Below are 16,205 nucleotides of genomic sequence, written 5' to 3' on the forward strand. Positions count from 1 at the left end.
TCTCTACAAAGCTCATATAGTAAATTTGGTCTCTGTCACAACTACTCAACTCTACTATTACTCTGTGAAAGTAACCACAAACTCTGTATTATCCAGGGGACATGTCCATGCCCCAGTAAAGCTTTACACCAAGGCCAATTCTAAGCACTTACTTATTACTCTGAGCTCATTTCTTTTAACTGTAAAATGGGAATGATGATACTTAATATAATTTTATAAACATCAAAATGAATTTTTCTCCTCACTAAGAATAATTCCATGCTAAATGAGACAATGTGCCTCTCTACTAACCAGATTCTTAAATATCAGAAAACAGTACAGAGATTACATGGAAAAAATTACACTAATTTGGGCGGTAGGAGACTGCATCTTGTTTCAACTCAATGTAGTTCAAGGAATATTTCATCTAATTCTTTGACTCTGGCAAAAAATTTTCCCCACCTGGGCCTCCCTGATGGCACTGTGGTGAAAGTCTCAGCACTATCAGCTATCGCCAGCCACTGTGGCACAAGTTCGATCCCCAGAGAGCTAAACCACATGGTGCAGACCTCTCCTGTCTTGCCCACTGCTGCCCTAAACAGTATACTTCAGTAGATCTTCCTCTTCTGCTCCCCACTGTCTCTGGTGAATCCCCAACCCCCTGCCCCACCAAAGGACATGACAAGGAAACCCCTCATCAGATTTGGCAAATTTATTGAGGAAATCAAACAAAACGTTAGACTATGGTAGTAACATTGAGGATAAAGAGGAATGGAAGAAACCAAGAGATTATTTAAAAGTAGGAAATTAATAGTATATGGTGACTGACTAGATGAAGAAAGTGAGTAAGGGAAAAATGAAATTTGTGACTGGAGCCAATGAATCGGGTGAGACATAGTCACTGACCTAGAAAGTACAAAGCAAAACCAGTTTAGTAAGAAAATGAATGTAGCTTAAATATTGTCACTGAATACAAAAGCCTGATTGCGGTAGAGTGAAGAATGAATGAGGGGTAAATAGAAAAAAAAAATGCAGATACTCTCTTAAGCAGATTTACTGCAAACAAGGGGAAAAGAGAGGGTACTAGCAGGAAGCAAATGTAAGACAATTTTCCCCACATGTTTAAATGATGAAAAAAAGAGAAAAAGACTGAATACAGGGGTGATGGGGCCTAACTGAAGGAACAAAGTCCCTGCTGAGAAAGAAAAACAGAAATATGGGTTGAACTCAGAGTGTAAGTAGATAAGTTAGCCATCAAGAAGAAAAGGGACTCCTTTTTCATAGGTGTTATTACAGTTCTGAAGTGATGGCAAGAAAAAATTTTTAAAAAGAATGAATTTACTAAATTATGATTTCTGCTTTCTCTGAGAAGTTGGGGCAGGATCATCTGCTGAGGACAAATGGAAAGCCAAAGCAGTAGGTGTATAAATAGTGTAAAGGGGTTGAAATAGCTATATAAAGTGAAAAATGTTTCCAGACTCAAAGGTGTGTCTAGAAGGGTTGAGGATCCAATTTGAAAGTACAGGGTGTGAATTTATGCTGGTACCATTATGTATAGGAATTGTATGGTTTTCTTTTAATAGCACTTGAAAAAGCAAGTGGCTGGAGCAATTGAAAATAGAGCCTGGGCTTGAGAAAGGATGAAAAGGGAAAGATAGTTATCCACAAGTGCCATCACAACTACTGTCTATTGAATATTTCACTGTGTGGCTATCATTTGTCTTAGGTATTTTACATATATTATTCCACCTGTTCACAAAGTGAAATAGGTAGTCATTCCTTTTTATAAAACAATGGATTGTTTGATTTAAGGAACTTGGTTCAGGGTCATATACCTTAGGAATTGAAAAGGTGATATTCAGACTCACAACTGTCTTAAAAGGTTTGATTGACCACAACAATCCTGAAAGAATTAGTCCCACAGTTCTCTGGTAGGTAGTTGGGTGCATTGAAAGGCTTTTAAGGAAAGAGTGATAGATTAGTGACCACGGCACAAACATTAAATATTACCATGTCAAGAGAAATTCATCAGCTAATGAGTGAACTTGTGGATATCAATAGATTTTGCAAATAAAATCCTGAAACTCTTAAAACTTAAGTATAATTTTTAGTTCTGTCTCATGGAATTTTGCTGTTTATTCATTGTTATGAAAGCAACAGCTTTCATATTTACTTGAGAAATTCCATTCTTTACCAACAAATACATCATTCAGGAAAAATGGGACTGATGATCAGGCTAATCAGGCAGCTGTGTATGACATTTCCCCGCTCTCCATCAGTACCTCTTTGTTTTACATTTTTTTTCCTGTCTTGTTTCCCTCTTCTCTCCCACTTTATTTGGAGTCTTCTGCCTTTTTCTTCCTGCCTTTCAATCTCTAATGGTTAGCCTTAAAAATAGTGACCAGAAATAATCTGGGAGTTTGATGTCAGGAAAAATTTGGAGGATACTGATACTGATGAACTTTTTAGGAATGGAATTTTTTTTAATTCTGAAAAACCAGTTACTAGTTGAGGCTCATCTAAATTCATTCATGACTGAAACAGTGGTATACTGGGTAAATGTGTCATAATAAAATATAAAATTTTAGTTAAATTATTAACATAAATATACTCACATTCTTCAAAAGTCTAATTAGTTAAGATAAAAGCAGCTTAAATCAAAAAATGTGTAGTTTAATAATTAAGTTTCTTATATTTCAGCCTGAGAGACTAAAGAAAAAGGAAAAGAATACATTAATAATGTTTTTAGACCATTATTTTTTACTTCCCTGATTCACTGTATTCTCTTCTTCAGTAAAGCATTGTTTTAACAGTCCTAATTAGAAAAAATTGAATGTTATCACAGTACATAGTACAATAAAACTCAGTAAAACTAAGGGCAAAGACTATCTGTAAAAGATTATGTTGATCCATAGGTACAAACTTGAAATGCTTCAAATTTTAGATAAAATTCTGCTTTGACCCAAAAAGACACATGGCATTGATTAATCTGTGTCTAATATATTCAGGAAGTACTGCAGGCAACAGACCCTTAGCACATAGAAAGGAAACTAAAATCAAACTTCCAATTCATGTTTTAAGGTTAATGGGATAAATTTAGAATATAAAGCAAGTAATTTTTTAACAATGACAGTACTTCATCCATTAAACTGATATATATCTCTCTTTTGTCCCATTTATATTCTTATTAAATTAAGGCATGACAAATAGTAAAACTCATAGAAATAATAATACTTTTCACATGGTATTGATTATAAATAGATAAGGTGCAGCATTTCTGGGTTCTTGCTCAAAGAAAATATTTTTAACTTGATACACTTTCAACTTTCACCTTTCTCAGGAAGCCATCAACAGTTTGGTCAAAGTGAAATGTTTTTATTACCAAAAAAAAAAAAATTAGTCATAAAAGTCATATGTTATTCCGGAGAGTACAGCTATTTTTAAGTAAGTCTAAGCTTTTGATGCAAAGCCATTGATTACAGAGATCAACTTTGGTATCTGAAATATATTAGAAACCATTAATTATGATCAATGTTCTAAAAGTTGTTTCCCAACTAAAATACAAGTTTCTGCAATAATTGATAATTTTTATATATACAAAAAGTAATTTTCCATGTGATTTTATTTTCTATGGTTGTATCAAAACAACATGTTACATAAATTTTAAATATTTATCATGATTTTGGTTGTCAAGTATAATTTGCAAAAATTAAGTACAAGAAGTCACAACTTAAAGCAATTGTTGGACTGAATAATCTTTTCACAGCCCTTTGCACAGCATTATTGTTCCATCCAAACTACCTTATCAAGAGTCTAACCACTCAACTGGTGATGCTAAAGAGCTGCAATGCCATATTGCAACATTATAATATTCCACTAGTTACTTGTATCAGTCTTGTATTTTAACATTTAGGTTTATGGAAAGTTTGCAAACAGAGATCCAAGAAATGGAATTCCTGCAGTTTTCTAAAGGTTTGAATTTTATGAGAAAGGAAGACTTTGCAGAGTGGCTACTCCTTTTCACTAACACTGAAAATAAAGACATTTATTGGAAAAATGTGAGAGAGAAGTTGACAGCAGGAGAGGTTGGTATGCCTTTTTGTTATGCTTGTGATAAGATGACATAATAAATTAGACATTTTTATATAATTAAAGTAATTTCTAAATTAACCAAAACTAAATTATTCTCTATTATTTATGTTATTTAAGTATAAAATCTAGTTGAAGAATATACCATTTTCAAATGGATGAACAGTTAATTGCCTAAGAATTAGCATAACAACCATGAGTTTTACATTTCTAGTAAAGTCAGAAATGAGACAGTAATGTTCACTGTCAACACTACTGCTTTCTACTCTGGAAATCTTAGTGCAAATTAGTAATATAAGAGTATGAAAACCTGAAAGAAGGTGACATGTTTGCATGTGATGAGATTATATACCTAGAGAACACAAGGGAATTATATGGGGAATATAACCAAGATGAAAATGCATAAAATGTGCAAAAATGTAAAAGGATGTAAAAATATATAAAATAAAAAAAAATAAAACAAATTTGGGCCTCGCTGGTGGCACAGGGGTTAAAGTCTCAGTGCTGTTGAGCTATTGCAAGCCCCTGCAGCCTAAGATAATCCACAGCCAGGGAGCTAACCCACCTGGCACAGCAGACCTGTCCTCTCTGGCCCACTGCTCCCCTCAGCAGTGTTTTTCAGTAGATCTACCTGTTCTGCTCCCCATTCTGTCTCTGGTGAATCCTTTCAGCCCCCCACACCTACACCCCAGTTCTTGTATGCATAAATAAAAATAAAACTTAAAAAAAATAAATCTAATGAAGTGCCTGTTAAAATGCTAAAGAAGTAACTGTCCAGTGTACAAATTGCAAGGCAGAAAATGTAACGGTATATATGTGTGTATATGTATGAAGCGATGTTTGTCAAACTGTTAATAATGACTATTATATTAATATTGCTAATAATATAATTATATATTAACATAATGATTAATTGTAAGATTTCAACTTTATGTATAATTTTCACTTGATACAAAAACATTTTGATATATGTGTATTTTTATATAATTTTTTAAAGCTGGTAAGAAATTGGCATTCATAATTGAATAGAAATATATAACAAATCAAATCAATTTAACAAAAAAATATGAAAACTTTAAAGCCTTGATTGATGTTAAAAGAAATATCTATTTAGAGACATCTATTATTGAATAGAAAATCTTAGTATAAATACAGCAGTCCCTTAAATTCATCATTGATAAATATAATGATATCAATATTATATTAATCAGAATAGCCTAGGTTTGCTATAGTTAGTTAAGTGCCCATGACTAACACAAGGTTTCTTTTCTTGCTACATTTTCATTATGGGCTCGGGGGAGGCTCTGCCAATATTAGTAACTTAGAGACTCCGACTCTGGAGACTCTACTATCTTGGAATTTCACCATCTAGAAAAAACACCATTCTAAGAGACAGTGACAGAAGAAGAAAGGAGTGAGTCCTTTAAATGTTTTGGCCAAGAAACATCACTACACTAAATTAGTGACCAGACTAACCTCATTAACTCCTACCTAACCACAAGAAGCATAATCTTTCAGATATACAGGAATAAGAAGAGAAGTAAAACTATCACTATCTGCATGTAACATACATAAAAAACTGTAGTCTCCACTAAAATACTAATTAAAATAACAAGTCAGTATAGTAAAAGTGACAGGTTACAAAATCACTTTACAAAAATTAGTTGTGTTCCCATATACAAACAATGAGCTTAGAAGAGAAAGAAATCAAGAAAACAATCCCATTTACAATCACATCAAAAAGAACTAAATACTAGAAATAAACAAAAACAATATAGGAGGTAAAGTACCTGTACAATGAAAACTATAAGACATTAGAAGAAATAGAAGAAAATGTGAAGAAATAAAAAGATACTCCCTGTTCATGATTGGGAAAATTAACATTAAAATGGCCATGAGTGTTTCCTTTGCCCACAGCATGTACACGGAATGGGGAGTGGGGAAAAAAAAACCAGCAGCTGGACCTCAGTTTCTCACCCCATTTAATAAAGCCCCAAGACCTTCACCATGGACTTCCAGCACTGCCTGGGGGAAGAGTGGGGTTAGGCCTCCTCTTCTGAGAGCAACCATGTTGCGGGGAGCATCTCCATCAGCTGACCCTAGTGACCATCAGCATATCAACATCAATAGGGTACCTTTATGAAAAATCACCTTGGTTCCTACAGATGCAACCTGTGCCCGACACAACACAACAGTGAGGGCAGTTACCTCACGCACAACCAAGGAAAAAAGCATAAAACCAACTTGGCCAGTGAGCAGCCAAGGAGGTACCTGCCCAACCAGCACCAGAGAAAGTTAAGGTGAAGCTAGAGAAGTTTGTGAAGATTGGCTGCCCCAACTACAAAGTGACCAAAAGAGATACAGACCTGTGCCAGCAGTCTCCTCTTTCAGATTGACCTCCCTGAGATAACCAAGGGCATTATGCCCTACCACTCCTTCATGTCTGCCTATGAAGAGACAGGTGCTAGCACTACCTGCGGATCACCACCGCATCCTATAAGACTTCCTTTCAAGCTGCCTATCAGGGCAATTGACAAGGCCAAAGGCAAGTTTTGGACTCAGTGGAATAGGGAAACGAACATTTCTTTCTGCAATTCCACTTTAAGATGAAGAAACCCACAGCCCCTCTGAACCTTCCTGCCTTGTCTCTTAGGGTGAAGTATCCCCACACCCCCACTTGTCATGTACTACCTGAGTCTCTGTCTCCACCCCCACCAGGAAGCCTGCCACTGCTACCCAGGCCCCACAGTGGGACTGCCTCTTGGGGTCTGTGGGCACTCCCCGCTCCTGAGATCCATCCCATCAATTTCTTGTGTCCAACCCGATGCTTCCAGGGTCCATCCTCCAGCCCCAGGGGTGCACCCACCATTGCTGCAATTCCCCTTAGGTTCCTGGGGTCTATTGTTCAGCTCCTGAAGTGCACCCACCAGCCTTAGTGATCCAACCCAAATGCCTCTAACGCTGAGGCCCCCACTGACCTCCAAAGTCCCTGGCAATATTCCTCCCCCCAACTACTGAAATGTTTGTTCTTTTCCCCTCTCCCTCACCCTCCAGCAAGCCTCAGTTTCTTTTTTCCATGTGCTTTTCCACCATGCAAGGATTGGTATCTCAAATCTCACTAAACTGTCACCCTTGGGGGGGGTGCCTATTACCCAAAGCAATATACAGATTCAGTGCAATCCCTATTAAAGTTTCAGTTGCATTCAAAGAAATGCTAAAAACATTCTGAAATTCATATGGCATTACAAAAGTTCTGGAATAGCAAAAGCAATATGACAAAAAGTAGGACTTCAAACTTTGTGCCCAGACTTTGAACTATGTATTTGATAATAATCAAAACATTATGATACTGAAACAAAACCAGATACAGATCAATGGAATAGAATTGTTGCACAGGAAGTGCCCCCACATTAAGATGAATAGTTAGTCAATGACAAAGGGACCAAGAGTATACATTGCAGAAAGGAAAGTCTTAATTGAGAAGTGTTGGAAAAACTGGACAGTCACATGCAAAAGAATGAAACTAGGCCACTATATTACACAAAAAAGTGACTAAAAATGGAAATAGGCTTGGATATAAGACCTGAAATCATAAAATATGTAGAAGAAAACATAGGCAGAACACATCACAATGTAGTCATCAGTGATGTCTTTGTAAAGTCATCTCTAAAAACAGGAAAAGCAAAAAAGATTATAAACATAATCTTCATCAAGCTAAAAAGCTTCTGCAAAGCAAAAGAAACTAAAACAAAAAGGCACCCTACCTAATGGGAGAAAATATTTTCACACTATACATGTGACAAGGAACCAGTGTTCAAGATCTACAAAGAACTCATATAGTTCAAAAAAAAAAAAAGAAAGCACAATCAAAAAAAGATGGGCAGGGGCCTCCCTGGTGGCTCAAAGGGTTAAGCACCGCACTATGAAGCAATCCCCAGCCTCTGCAGCACGAGTTTGATTCCTAGCCATCAAGGGAGTAACCCACATGGCGCAGCGGGCCTTTCCTGGCTCTCCTGCTGCTCCTTCAGCAATGCATTTTGGTCAGTCTGCCTGTTCTGTTCCCCACTCTGTTTCTGGTGGGCCCTCTCACCCCCCGCATCTCTGGCCTGTACCCCAGCTCTTGTATGCAGAAATAAATAAATCTTTAAAAAAAAAAAAAAGGATGGGCAAAAGCACTAAACAGGCTATTCTCCAAAGAAGACATACAGATGGCCACAGGCACACGAAAAAGATGCTCATCAACACTTCTCATCAGGGAAATGCCTATCCAAACCACAATGCAATACCATCTAACACCCATGAGAATGGTGCACATCAAAAAGACCAGAATCAGTAAATATTGATAAGGGGGTACAGAAAAAGTAACCCTCCTACACTGTTGGTGGGAATGTAGACTGGTCTAACTTCAGTGGATAACAGTATGGAGGTTTCTCAAAATATTAAAAATAAATCTACCATATGATCCAGTGATTCCACTCCTAGGGATATCTACGCAAAGAATGCAAAAACACTAATTTAAAGGCATATATGCACTCCTGTATTCATTGCAGCACGATTTACAATAGTCCAGTTATGGAAACAACCTAAGTGCCCAAAGACAGATGAGTAAAGATGTGGTACATAGTGGAATACTGCTCAGCTATTAAAAACAAGCTAAACTCTTCCCCCCACACATACATTTATTGAGGTAAAATATGTTTACACCTTTGTATCTGCTCCAGGGGTTCTAGTTCAAACTTCTACAAATGTATACTTTCACACCCTGCCTACTATCAGTGCCAAAACAATCCTCCACCATGTTCCATTGGAGTTCCTTACCTCCCCCATTTCCACCTCTCCAAACTCCCCCTATTTTTGCCTCAGTTTTGCAGTCATGTTAAGAGCTTATTATTAGTATGGTTTTGACTGTCCCTTTACTACATTTCTCGATATTCCACATGTAAGTAAGACCATCCACTAGTATTTGTCTTTCTCCTTCTAACTTATCAGTTAGCATTATCATCTCTAGTTCCATCCATGTTGTCACAAATGGCAAGAATTCATCCACTTATATAGCTGAGTAGTATTCCATTGTATATATAAACCATATTTTTCTGATTCACTCTATCCTTGGGCACTTAGGCTGATTCCATTACTTTGCTATTGTAAATGGGACTGCAATGAGTATAGGAGTACATATTTCCCTTTCAAATTAGTGTTTTTGCACTGGGAATGGAATTGCGGGGTCATATGGCAATTCTGTTTTTAATAGAAAACTCAATACTGTTTTCTGTAGGAGGGTTACTTTTTCTCCACACCCTCACCAATACTTGCTTCTGGTGTTTTTGATGTGGACCATTCTCATGAGTGTGAGATGGTGTCTCATTGTGGTTTTGATTTGCATTTCCCTTATAAGAAGTTTTGATGCATTTTTTTAAGATTTGTTTTTTTTATTTATGCATACAAGAACTGGGGTGTAGGTCAGAGGTGCGGGGGGGTGAGAGGATTCACCAGAGACAGAGCAGGGAGCAGAACAGGCGGATTGACTGAAATATACTGCTAAGTGGGGCAGCAGGTGAGACAGGACAGGTCTGCTGCGCCATGTGGATTAGCTCCCTGGCGAGGATTGAACTCATGCTGCAGTGGCTGGTGATAGCTTGATAGCACTGAGACTTTAACCCCTGTGCCACCAGGGAGGCCTGATGATGAACATATTTTCATGTGCCTGTTGGCCATTTATATGTCGTCTTTGGAGAAGTGCTTATTCAACTCTTCTGCCCATTTTCTTTCCTTCTATCCATTGGCTTAGTTGTTTTCTTTTTGTTGAGTCACATGAGTTCTTTATATATTTAGAATATTTGTATTCTTTATATAGTTAGATGTGTTGTGTGAAAATATTTCCTCATCCAGTAATGTGCTTATTGTTTCACTGATAGTTTCTTTCACTGTACAGAGCTTTTTAGTTTGATGCTATTTTTTTTTGGTCATATTTGTTTTACTTCTCTTGCCATTGGAGAAGAATTCCCAAAGACCTTTCTGAAGCCAGTGTTGTGGAGCATTTTGTCTATTTTTTCTTCAGTGTATTTTATAGGTTTAGGTCTTGTATCCATGTCTTTAATCCACTTTGAGTTATTTAAATTGGGAGAGGGTGATCTAGTTTCATTCTTCAAATTAAGAATTTATATACTTGATTTTTTTTCACTGGAAAAAAAGTCCTGTAGACTTCTCACTGTGTCCTCACATACATGACCTTTTCTCCGTGCTTATCTGTAAAATGAAAGCAAACTCTGGTGTCTCTGCTTCTTACCAGGAAATCAGTTCTATTGGGCTTGGCCATACTCCTGTGACTTCATTTAGCCTTAATTACCTTCCTAACAGCCCTGTCTCTAAATACAAGGGCTCAACATGGATTTGGGGGAGGATATCTCAGTCTGTAACACAGGGCCACCCAAAATCTTGAAGGGCACAACTCAGATCCAATTCTCACAGTGTACAGTCAACATAGTTTATACATAGTGATCCTGCCACTTAATCTCTTGGGGTTTCTCCTAATTTCTAAAATCTATAATTCTTTTTCCTCTCAAAATTTTTAATCGACTCAGAAAGGTGTTTATAGGTTTATGATAAAGTACTTACACTTAGAGTCATAAGATTATTTAATGTCTTTATAAAATTGTGATAAAAACTTGGTTTTATTATTTTAGAGCATTAGCTTGGATGAGTTCAAGTCCTTTTGCAATTTCGCCACCCACCTGGAAGACTTTGCTATTGCCATGAAAATGTTTACTTTAGCTCATCGCCCTATCAGACTCCGTAAGTTGCATAAATCATTTAATTTGTGTTATCTATAAACAGTATCATTCTATTCTTTAAGTACATTAAACCAATCAAGAGGCCAGTTATAAAAAATAACCTTTACATCAATGTGGTTATTTTGATTTACATTACATTTCTAGATTTTGAACACATTTAACAATAATTTTATTTACCTTTTCTTCTTATTCCCCTTAAAAAAGGCAGGAAATATTTAAATATTTGTATTTAGAACATTTATTATATTAAAATAGCCTGCTTATGCATTACTTTATCATATTTCCCAGCCAAATTTATTACTTGAATACATTCTTGATGGGTATTTTTGGTTTTGTTTCACTTCTCAAATAATAAAAATTTAGGTTAATTCCACTTAACACTATTCCCCATAGTTTAAGAGTTGTTTTATGTTTACTGTTTTTTAGCGGAGTTTAAGAGAGCTGTGAAAGTAGCAACAGGACAAGACCTCTCAAACAATATTTTGGACACAGTCTTCAAGATCTTTGATTTGGATGGTGATGAATGTCTCAGTCATGGAGAGTTTCTTGGAGTATTAAAAAACAGGATGCATCGAGGCTTATGGGTAACAGATTTGGAATTTTTAATGTATATGTTTATGTGTAATTAATGATATTAAATGATATTAAATCTAGAATTTGAGCAAATGTATAGCTTTAAATGGGGATTTTATAATTTATTAAGAGGTTGTGAGCTATAATTACAACTTACACTGAAATCTCTCATACAGATGAGATCCAACATTTTTCTTTGCTTTTTTTTCCCTCTTAATCTAAATCTAATCAGAAACCACTATTCTTGGCCTCCCCTGGTGGTGCTGGTCATTGAGCGCAGCGCTGTGAAGCTGTCTGTAGCCTCTGCAGCGGGGTTCAATCCCGGCCTGCCAGCGAAAATCCCACATGGAGCAGCAGACCTCTCCTGTCTTGCCCGGATGCTCTCCTCAGCAGTGTATTTCAGTCAGTCTGCCTGTTCTGTTCCCCACTCTGTCTCTGGTGAATCCTCTCACCCTCCCACGCATCTAGCCTGTACCCCAGTTCTTGTATGCATGAATAAATAAATCTTTAGGAAAAAAAAAATTTAAAAAAAGGAAACCACTATTCAGTAATAATAGCCTTAGATTTTACTTCAGGTTCTGTAGTTTGATACATCTAGATTCAAATCCCCAGCTTTATATCATACATACTAACTGCTGAATCTTTAAAAAGTCACTTCATTTTTCTGAACCTCAAATTATTCCTGTATACAATGAGAAAACTTTTTTATTTTTAAGATTTTATTTATTTGTTTATACAAGCACTGGGTACAGTCAGAAGCGCAGGAGGGTGAGAGAATTCACCAGAGACAGAGCGGGGAGCAGAACAGGCAGACAGACGAAGTACACTGCTGAGGGGAGCAGCGGGCAGCAGGAGAGGTCTGTGCACCATGTGGGACCCTCGCCCGGCGGCCGGGGATCGAACTGGCACTGCAGAGGCTGCGGGTAGCTTTGCAACCCAGCGCTCAACTGCTGTGCCACCAGGGAGGCCCCAATGTGAAAACTTAATAGATTCTAACATTGAAAATTTTTGTGAGAATTGATTGTAAAATACTATTTAACTAAGTGCTGAGGCACAAATGTTAGCTTTAGTCATTACTGAAATTTACATATTGGTCTGTAACTGTGGGACAAATAAAAATATTTTGTTTAGATTAGAATCTTCTAGAAACATTCTTGTTAAAGTAGTCTTAAGGTTGAAAACAAGTCCAAAGAGAAAATATTGGTATTTAGGCCAGAAGAAAGGAAAAAGGAAGAATAAGAGATTAGTAGGTTCATAAGACCCAGACTTTCTAGAACCTAGAAAACCAATTTCAACTGGAAAAATGCAGCTTTCCTGCTTTTTAAGCAGTTTTTTCTTTCTCTTTTTCCGAATAAACCTGTCCTTTTAAAATGTAAAAAAAATGAAAAAAACAATTTTAGTTGCCTGCTACAAACATTATGTGTGGACAATGAGCAAATATATTTCTAGTCGCAAAGTAAAACTTTTTGCAGTCATCTAACACCTCAGAGTTATACAGTCATATTCCTAGAAATTAAACCAATTTGTGCACTGAACAATTTAATATATCCAGGAAGCTCTTTGTCATTTCTCAAAAAATATTAAGAAAAGAGCTATAAATCAATAATATTATAATGAACATCCATATAACCTAAAATGGACTTTTGTTTCTATTTGACTCATTTCCAGCAACGCTGTACTTTTGATCACCAGTATCTAAATGTTTTCTAACCTTTACGCTGTCACTTAGTTGAGAGGAATGATAACCACACACTACTTTTAATTCACAAAGCACATACATGAATTTTCTTATTTCTTCTTAAAGCTTCTCATCAAATATAGTTGTTTGTGTGTGTGTGTTTTCTTTTTTTAAAAGATTTATTTATTTATGCATACAAGATCTGGGGTACAGTCCAGAGATGTGGGGGGTAAGAGGATTCACCCGAGACAGAGCAGGGAACAGAACAAGCAGACTGACTGAAATACACTGCTGAGAGGAGCAGTGGACAAGACAGGAGAGGTCTGCTTCACCATGTGGGGTGCTCTCTGACTGGCAGGATCGAACTCGTGCTGCAGAGGCTGCAAATTGCTTCATAGTGCGGTGTTTAACCCCTTGAGCCATCTGGGAGGCCCATGTTTTTTCTTTTCATTTTGACCATGGTTAAATCAAAATTATGAATTTATGATTTTTATTCCACAGTTAAGTTCACCAAAAAAGGGAAAATATAATAAAATATTATGAAATAGAAACATTATCAGATAATTATAATTTAAAGCCAATTTATGAAAGAAAATTACTCAAACCCTTCATTATCATCTTAAGGAGGAACCTCCATTGACATATAATTAGTCTCCCTTCATTCCCATGGTTATCCTAAGCATATTCTTACATGATATTCACTTTGTATCTTTTACCCTTACTTTACAGTTCTGTTGCAGTCATCTTTTACAAAATTCACCTTAAATCCTTTTTGGAGGAATGTGGGAAATAAACAGTAACAAAGTTAATATGAAATCATGTTCAGCCTTAAAGAGAATAACCCCCTTACTTTTGGTTAACAGGTACCACAACATCCAAGCATACAAGAATACTGGAAATGTGTGAAAAAAGAAAGCATTAAAGGAGTAAAAGAAGCCTGGAAAAAAGCTGGAGAAGGTCTTCCTTAGAAAAAGATAATTAGGGAATCATATTGCTACTAATGTCAAAATTTGGAATTTTTTTTTAAATACTAGATGTTTATCTTTTAAGCTTTCATTAATTTCCTTTGTGATATAAATATGCCTTGTATTCGCTTTCTGATTCAATGGATTAATAGCATTTCATTGAATAACTTAGTAAAAAAGAAAGTAATATTTCGTGAAGACAAGTACTAGATTCTGTCAGAAGAACTAAGATTGAAGTAATGCTTCGTAATTTAAAAAGATGGGGAACCTAGTTATTCACTGATTTCTTAGATACAATAGCACATTATACTTTCTGGAAGGGTAAATTAAAGCTTACAGGGAAAAAATAATTGATGTCCAAAAGTATTGTCAATTCCACGTACTCCTCATAAGACAAATTAAGTTAATAATATTTCAAGTTTTCTCATCTGTATCATACCTCATAAATTTCTTGTATAGGTTATTTCAGCTAGCTGTGTGTTAGATGGATATATTCTCTCTGAAAACAAAATAAAGTATTTTAAAATGAATTTTAAATGTTTTATAAAAGTACACATTTTTAAAAATGTAAATACTCTCATCCCTTGACAACCTCATTAGTTTCTGTGCTATAAAACTTGTTTAATTGGGAGAATCTTGATCACAAGATCAGGATCTCCTGGGAATATTGCACTGTGGTTAAAATGGCACTAGAAATTAACTGGCATCTAATACAAAATTATATTTTTTGAAACTTGGTAAATAAAAATTATTTTATAAAATGTTCAAAAATATTTTCAAAGAAATATATTGCAAATATTTCAAACATGTTCATCTCCATGGGTAATTGTTTAGTATAAGAGTAGGGCAGAGAAGATACAATATAAGCCATAACATCTTGTGCCTAAAAGTAAGAAAATACTCAAAAACTAATAGGGACATGTCAGTGGACAAAAGCCAACTTGAATGGGGTGTCGCTGGCCAAATCTAGGATAATTTGAGCATTAAAATAATGTTGGTAATGAAGCAACACCTACTGAATAAGAATCAGTGAGCTTACACTGAAAATTGATTGTTTAATGGTGTGAGGGAAAACTTTCCCTTATGGTCAATAAAGAGTTAAGGCCTTGAAATATGTTCATCTGCTAAATTGGAAAGCCTTTGTTACAATGTAATGCCTGACATTAGCAAGTGGTAAAGCTTTTATTTAGTTTTTCTAGAAATATTTTGCTGCTGATTAGAAAACTTAAATTTGTCCTGTTTTCAAAGTAACTGATATTTTTAATTTCTACATTGCAAGACCAAACCAAGAGAAAAGTAGGCAATGCAAAAAAAGTATAGGAGTGCATCCGTCACCACTTTCTCACTTAGCCACAAAAATACTGACTCTTTTCCCTGTCTACCCAGATGAACTTACAGGTGAAGATTAGGGGTATAAAAGTGTAAAAATGAGGATTGTTTCTGGCATCTTCATCTTCTTGCCCTGACTTTTCCAGTCTACTCACCTAGAACCAACTCTCCATGCCCCACTTTGCGCAGCATCCCATGACTGCAGTACTCCACCTCGAAAATTCTTGGCTTTTCCTTGCATATACCATGTGCTTTACACCTATTCCCTCTCCAAACCTTCACTCAAACAAGCTTCTGACCAGGATGCTTTCCCTCTCCTGCTGAAATTCTTGACATCAAGTTGCCATTTACATGTCAAGTTTGTCTCTACTAAACCATTAAATCAAGAGGAAAAAACAGTGCCTTTGTCATCTTTATATATACCATTCTTGCCGAGTACCTGGCTTAGAGAATAGCAGCTAACAAATTCTTGTTGAACAAAAGGAAGGGAGAGAAGGAAGATGAGAAAAGGACACAGATGAGAAGACAGGGTAAAAGAGAAAGAGGCATGTAAGACTTTAAAGTCAGGCAGTCAGCTGTTAAAGATTACTTAATTTATTTCAAATATTCCTTCATTCCAGATTAATTTTTTTAAAGTCTGGTTGTATTGCTTCATTATTGACAATCCTTTAACACTAGAATCACCTACAAAATAAAAGTCAACCCCAACATTGTTTTGTCCCCCTACCTTTCTGGCCAGATCACCTAACACTTGCCCGCATACTCCTTATACTAAAATTACTTACTGCCTCTCTAGTTGGT

General features: G+C 36.1%; 1 protein-coding gene across 1 annotated transcript in view; it reads left to right on the plus strand.

Annotated features, from left to right (window-relative positions):
* Positions 1 to 15,978, plus strand: part of MICU2 (mitochondrial calcium uptake 2) — a 78,205-nt gene extending 62,227 nt beyond the window's left edge. The window contains exons 9-12 of the mRNA XM_037527342.2: positions 3,893 to 4,064; positions 10,752 to 10,860; positions 11,286 to 11,443; positions 13,974 to 15,978. Of these exons, the coding sequence (XP_037383239.1) occupies positions 3,893 to 4,064; positions 10,752 to 10,860; positions 11,286 to 11,443; positions 13,974 to 14,078 (544 nt within the window). The 3' untranslated portion in view covers positions 14,079 to 15,978. The remainder of the gene's footprint in view (positions 1 to 3,892; positions 4,065 to 10,751; positions 10,861 to 11,285; positions 11,444 to 13,973) is intronic.
* Positions 15,979 to 16,205: the final 227 nt, after the last annotated feature.

This window comes from Talpa occidentalis, unplaced genomic scaffold (assembly GCF_014898055.3).
Source record: "Talpa occidentalis isolate TD23 unplaced genomic scaffold, MPIMG_talOcc4v2.1 talOcc4.5, whole genome shotgun sequence".
In the NCBI taxonomy this organism is placed as follows: Eukaryota; Metazoa; Chordata; class Mammalia; order Eulipotyphla; family Talpidae; genus Talpa; species Talpa occidentalis.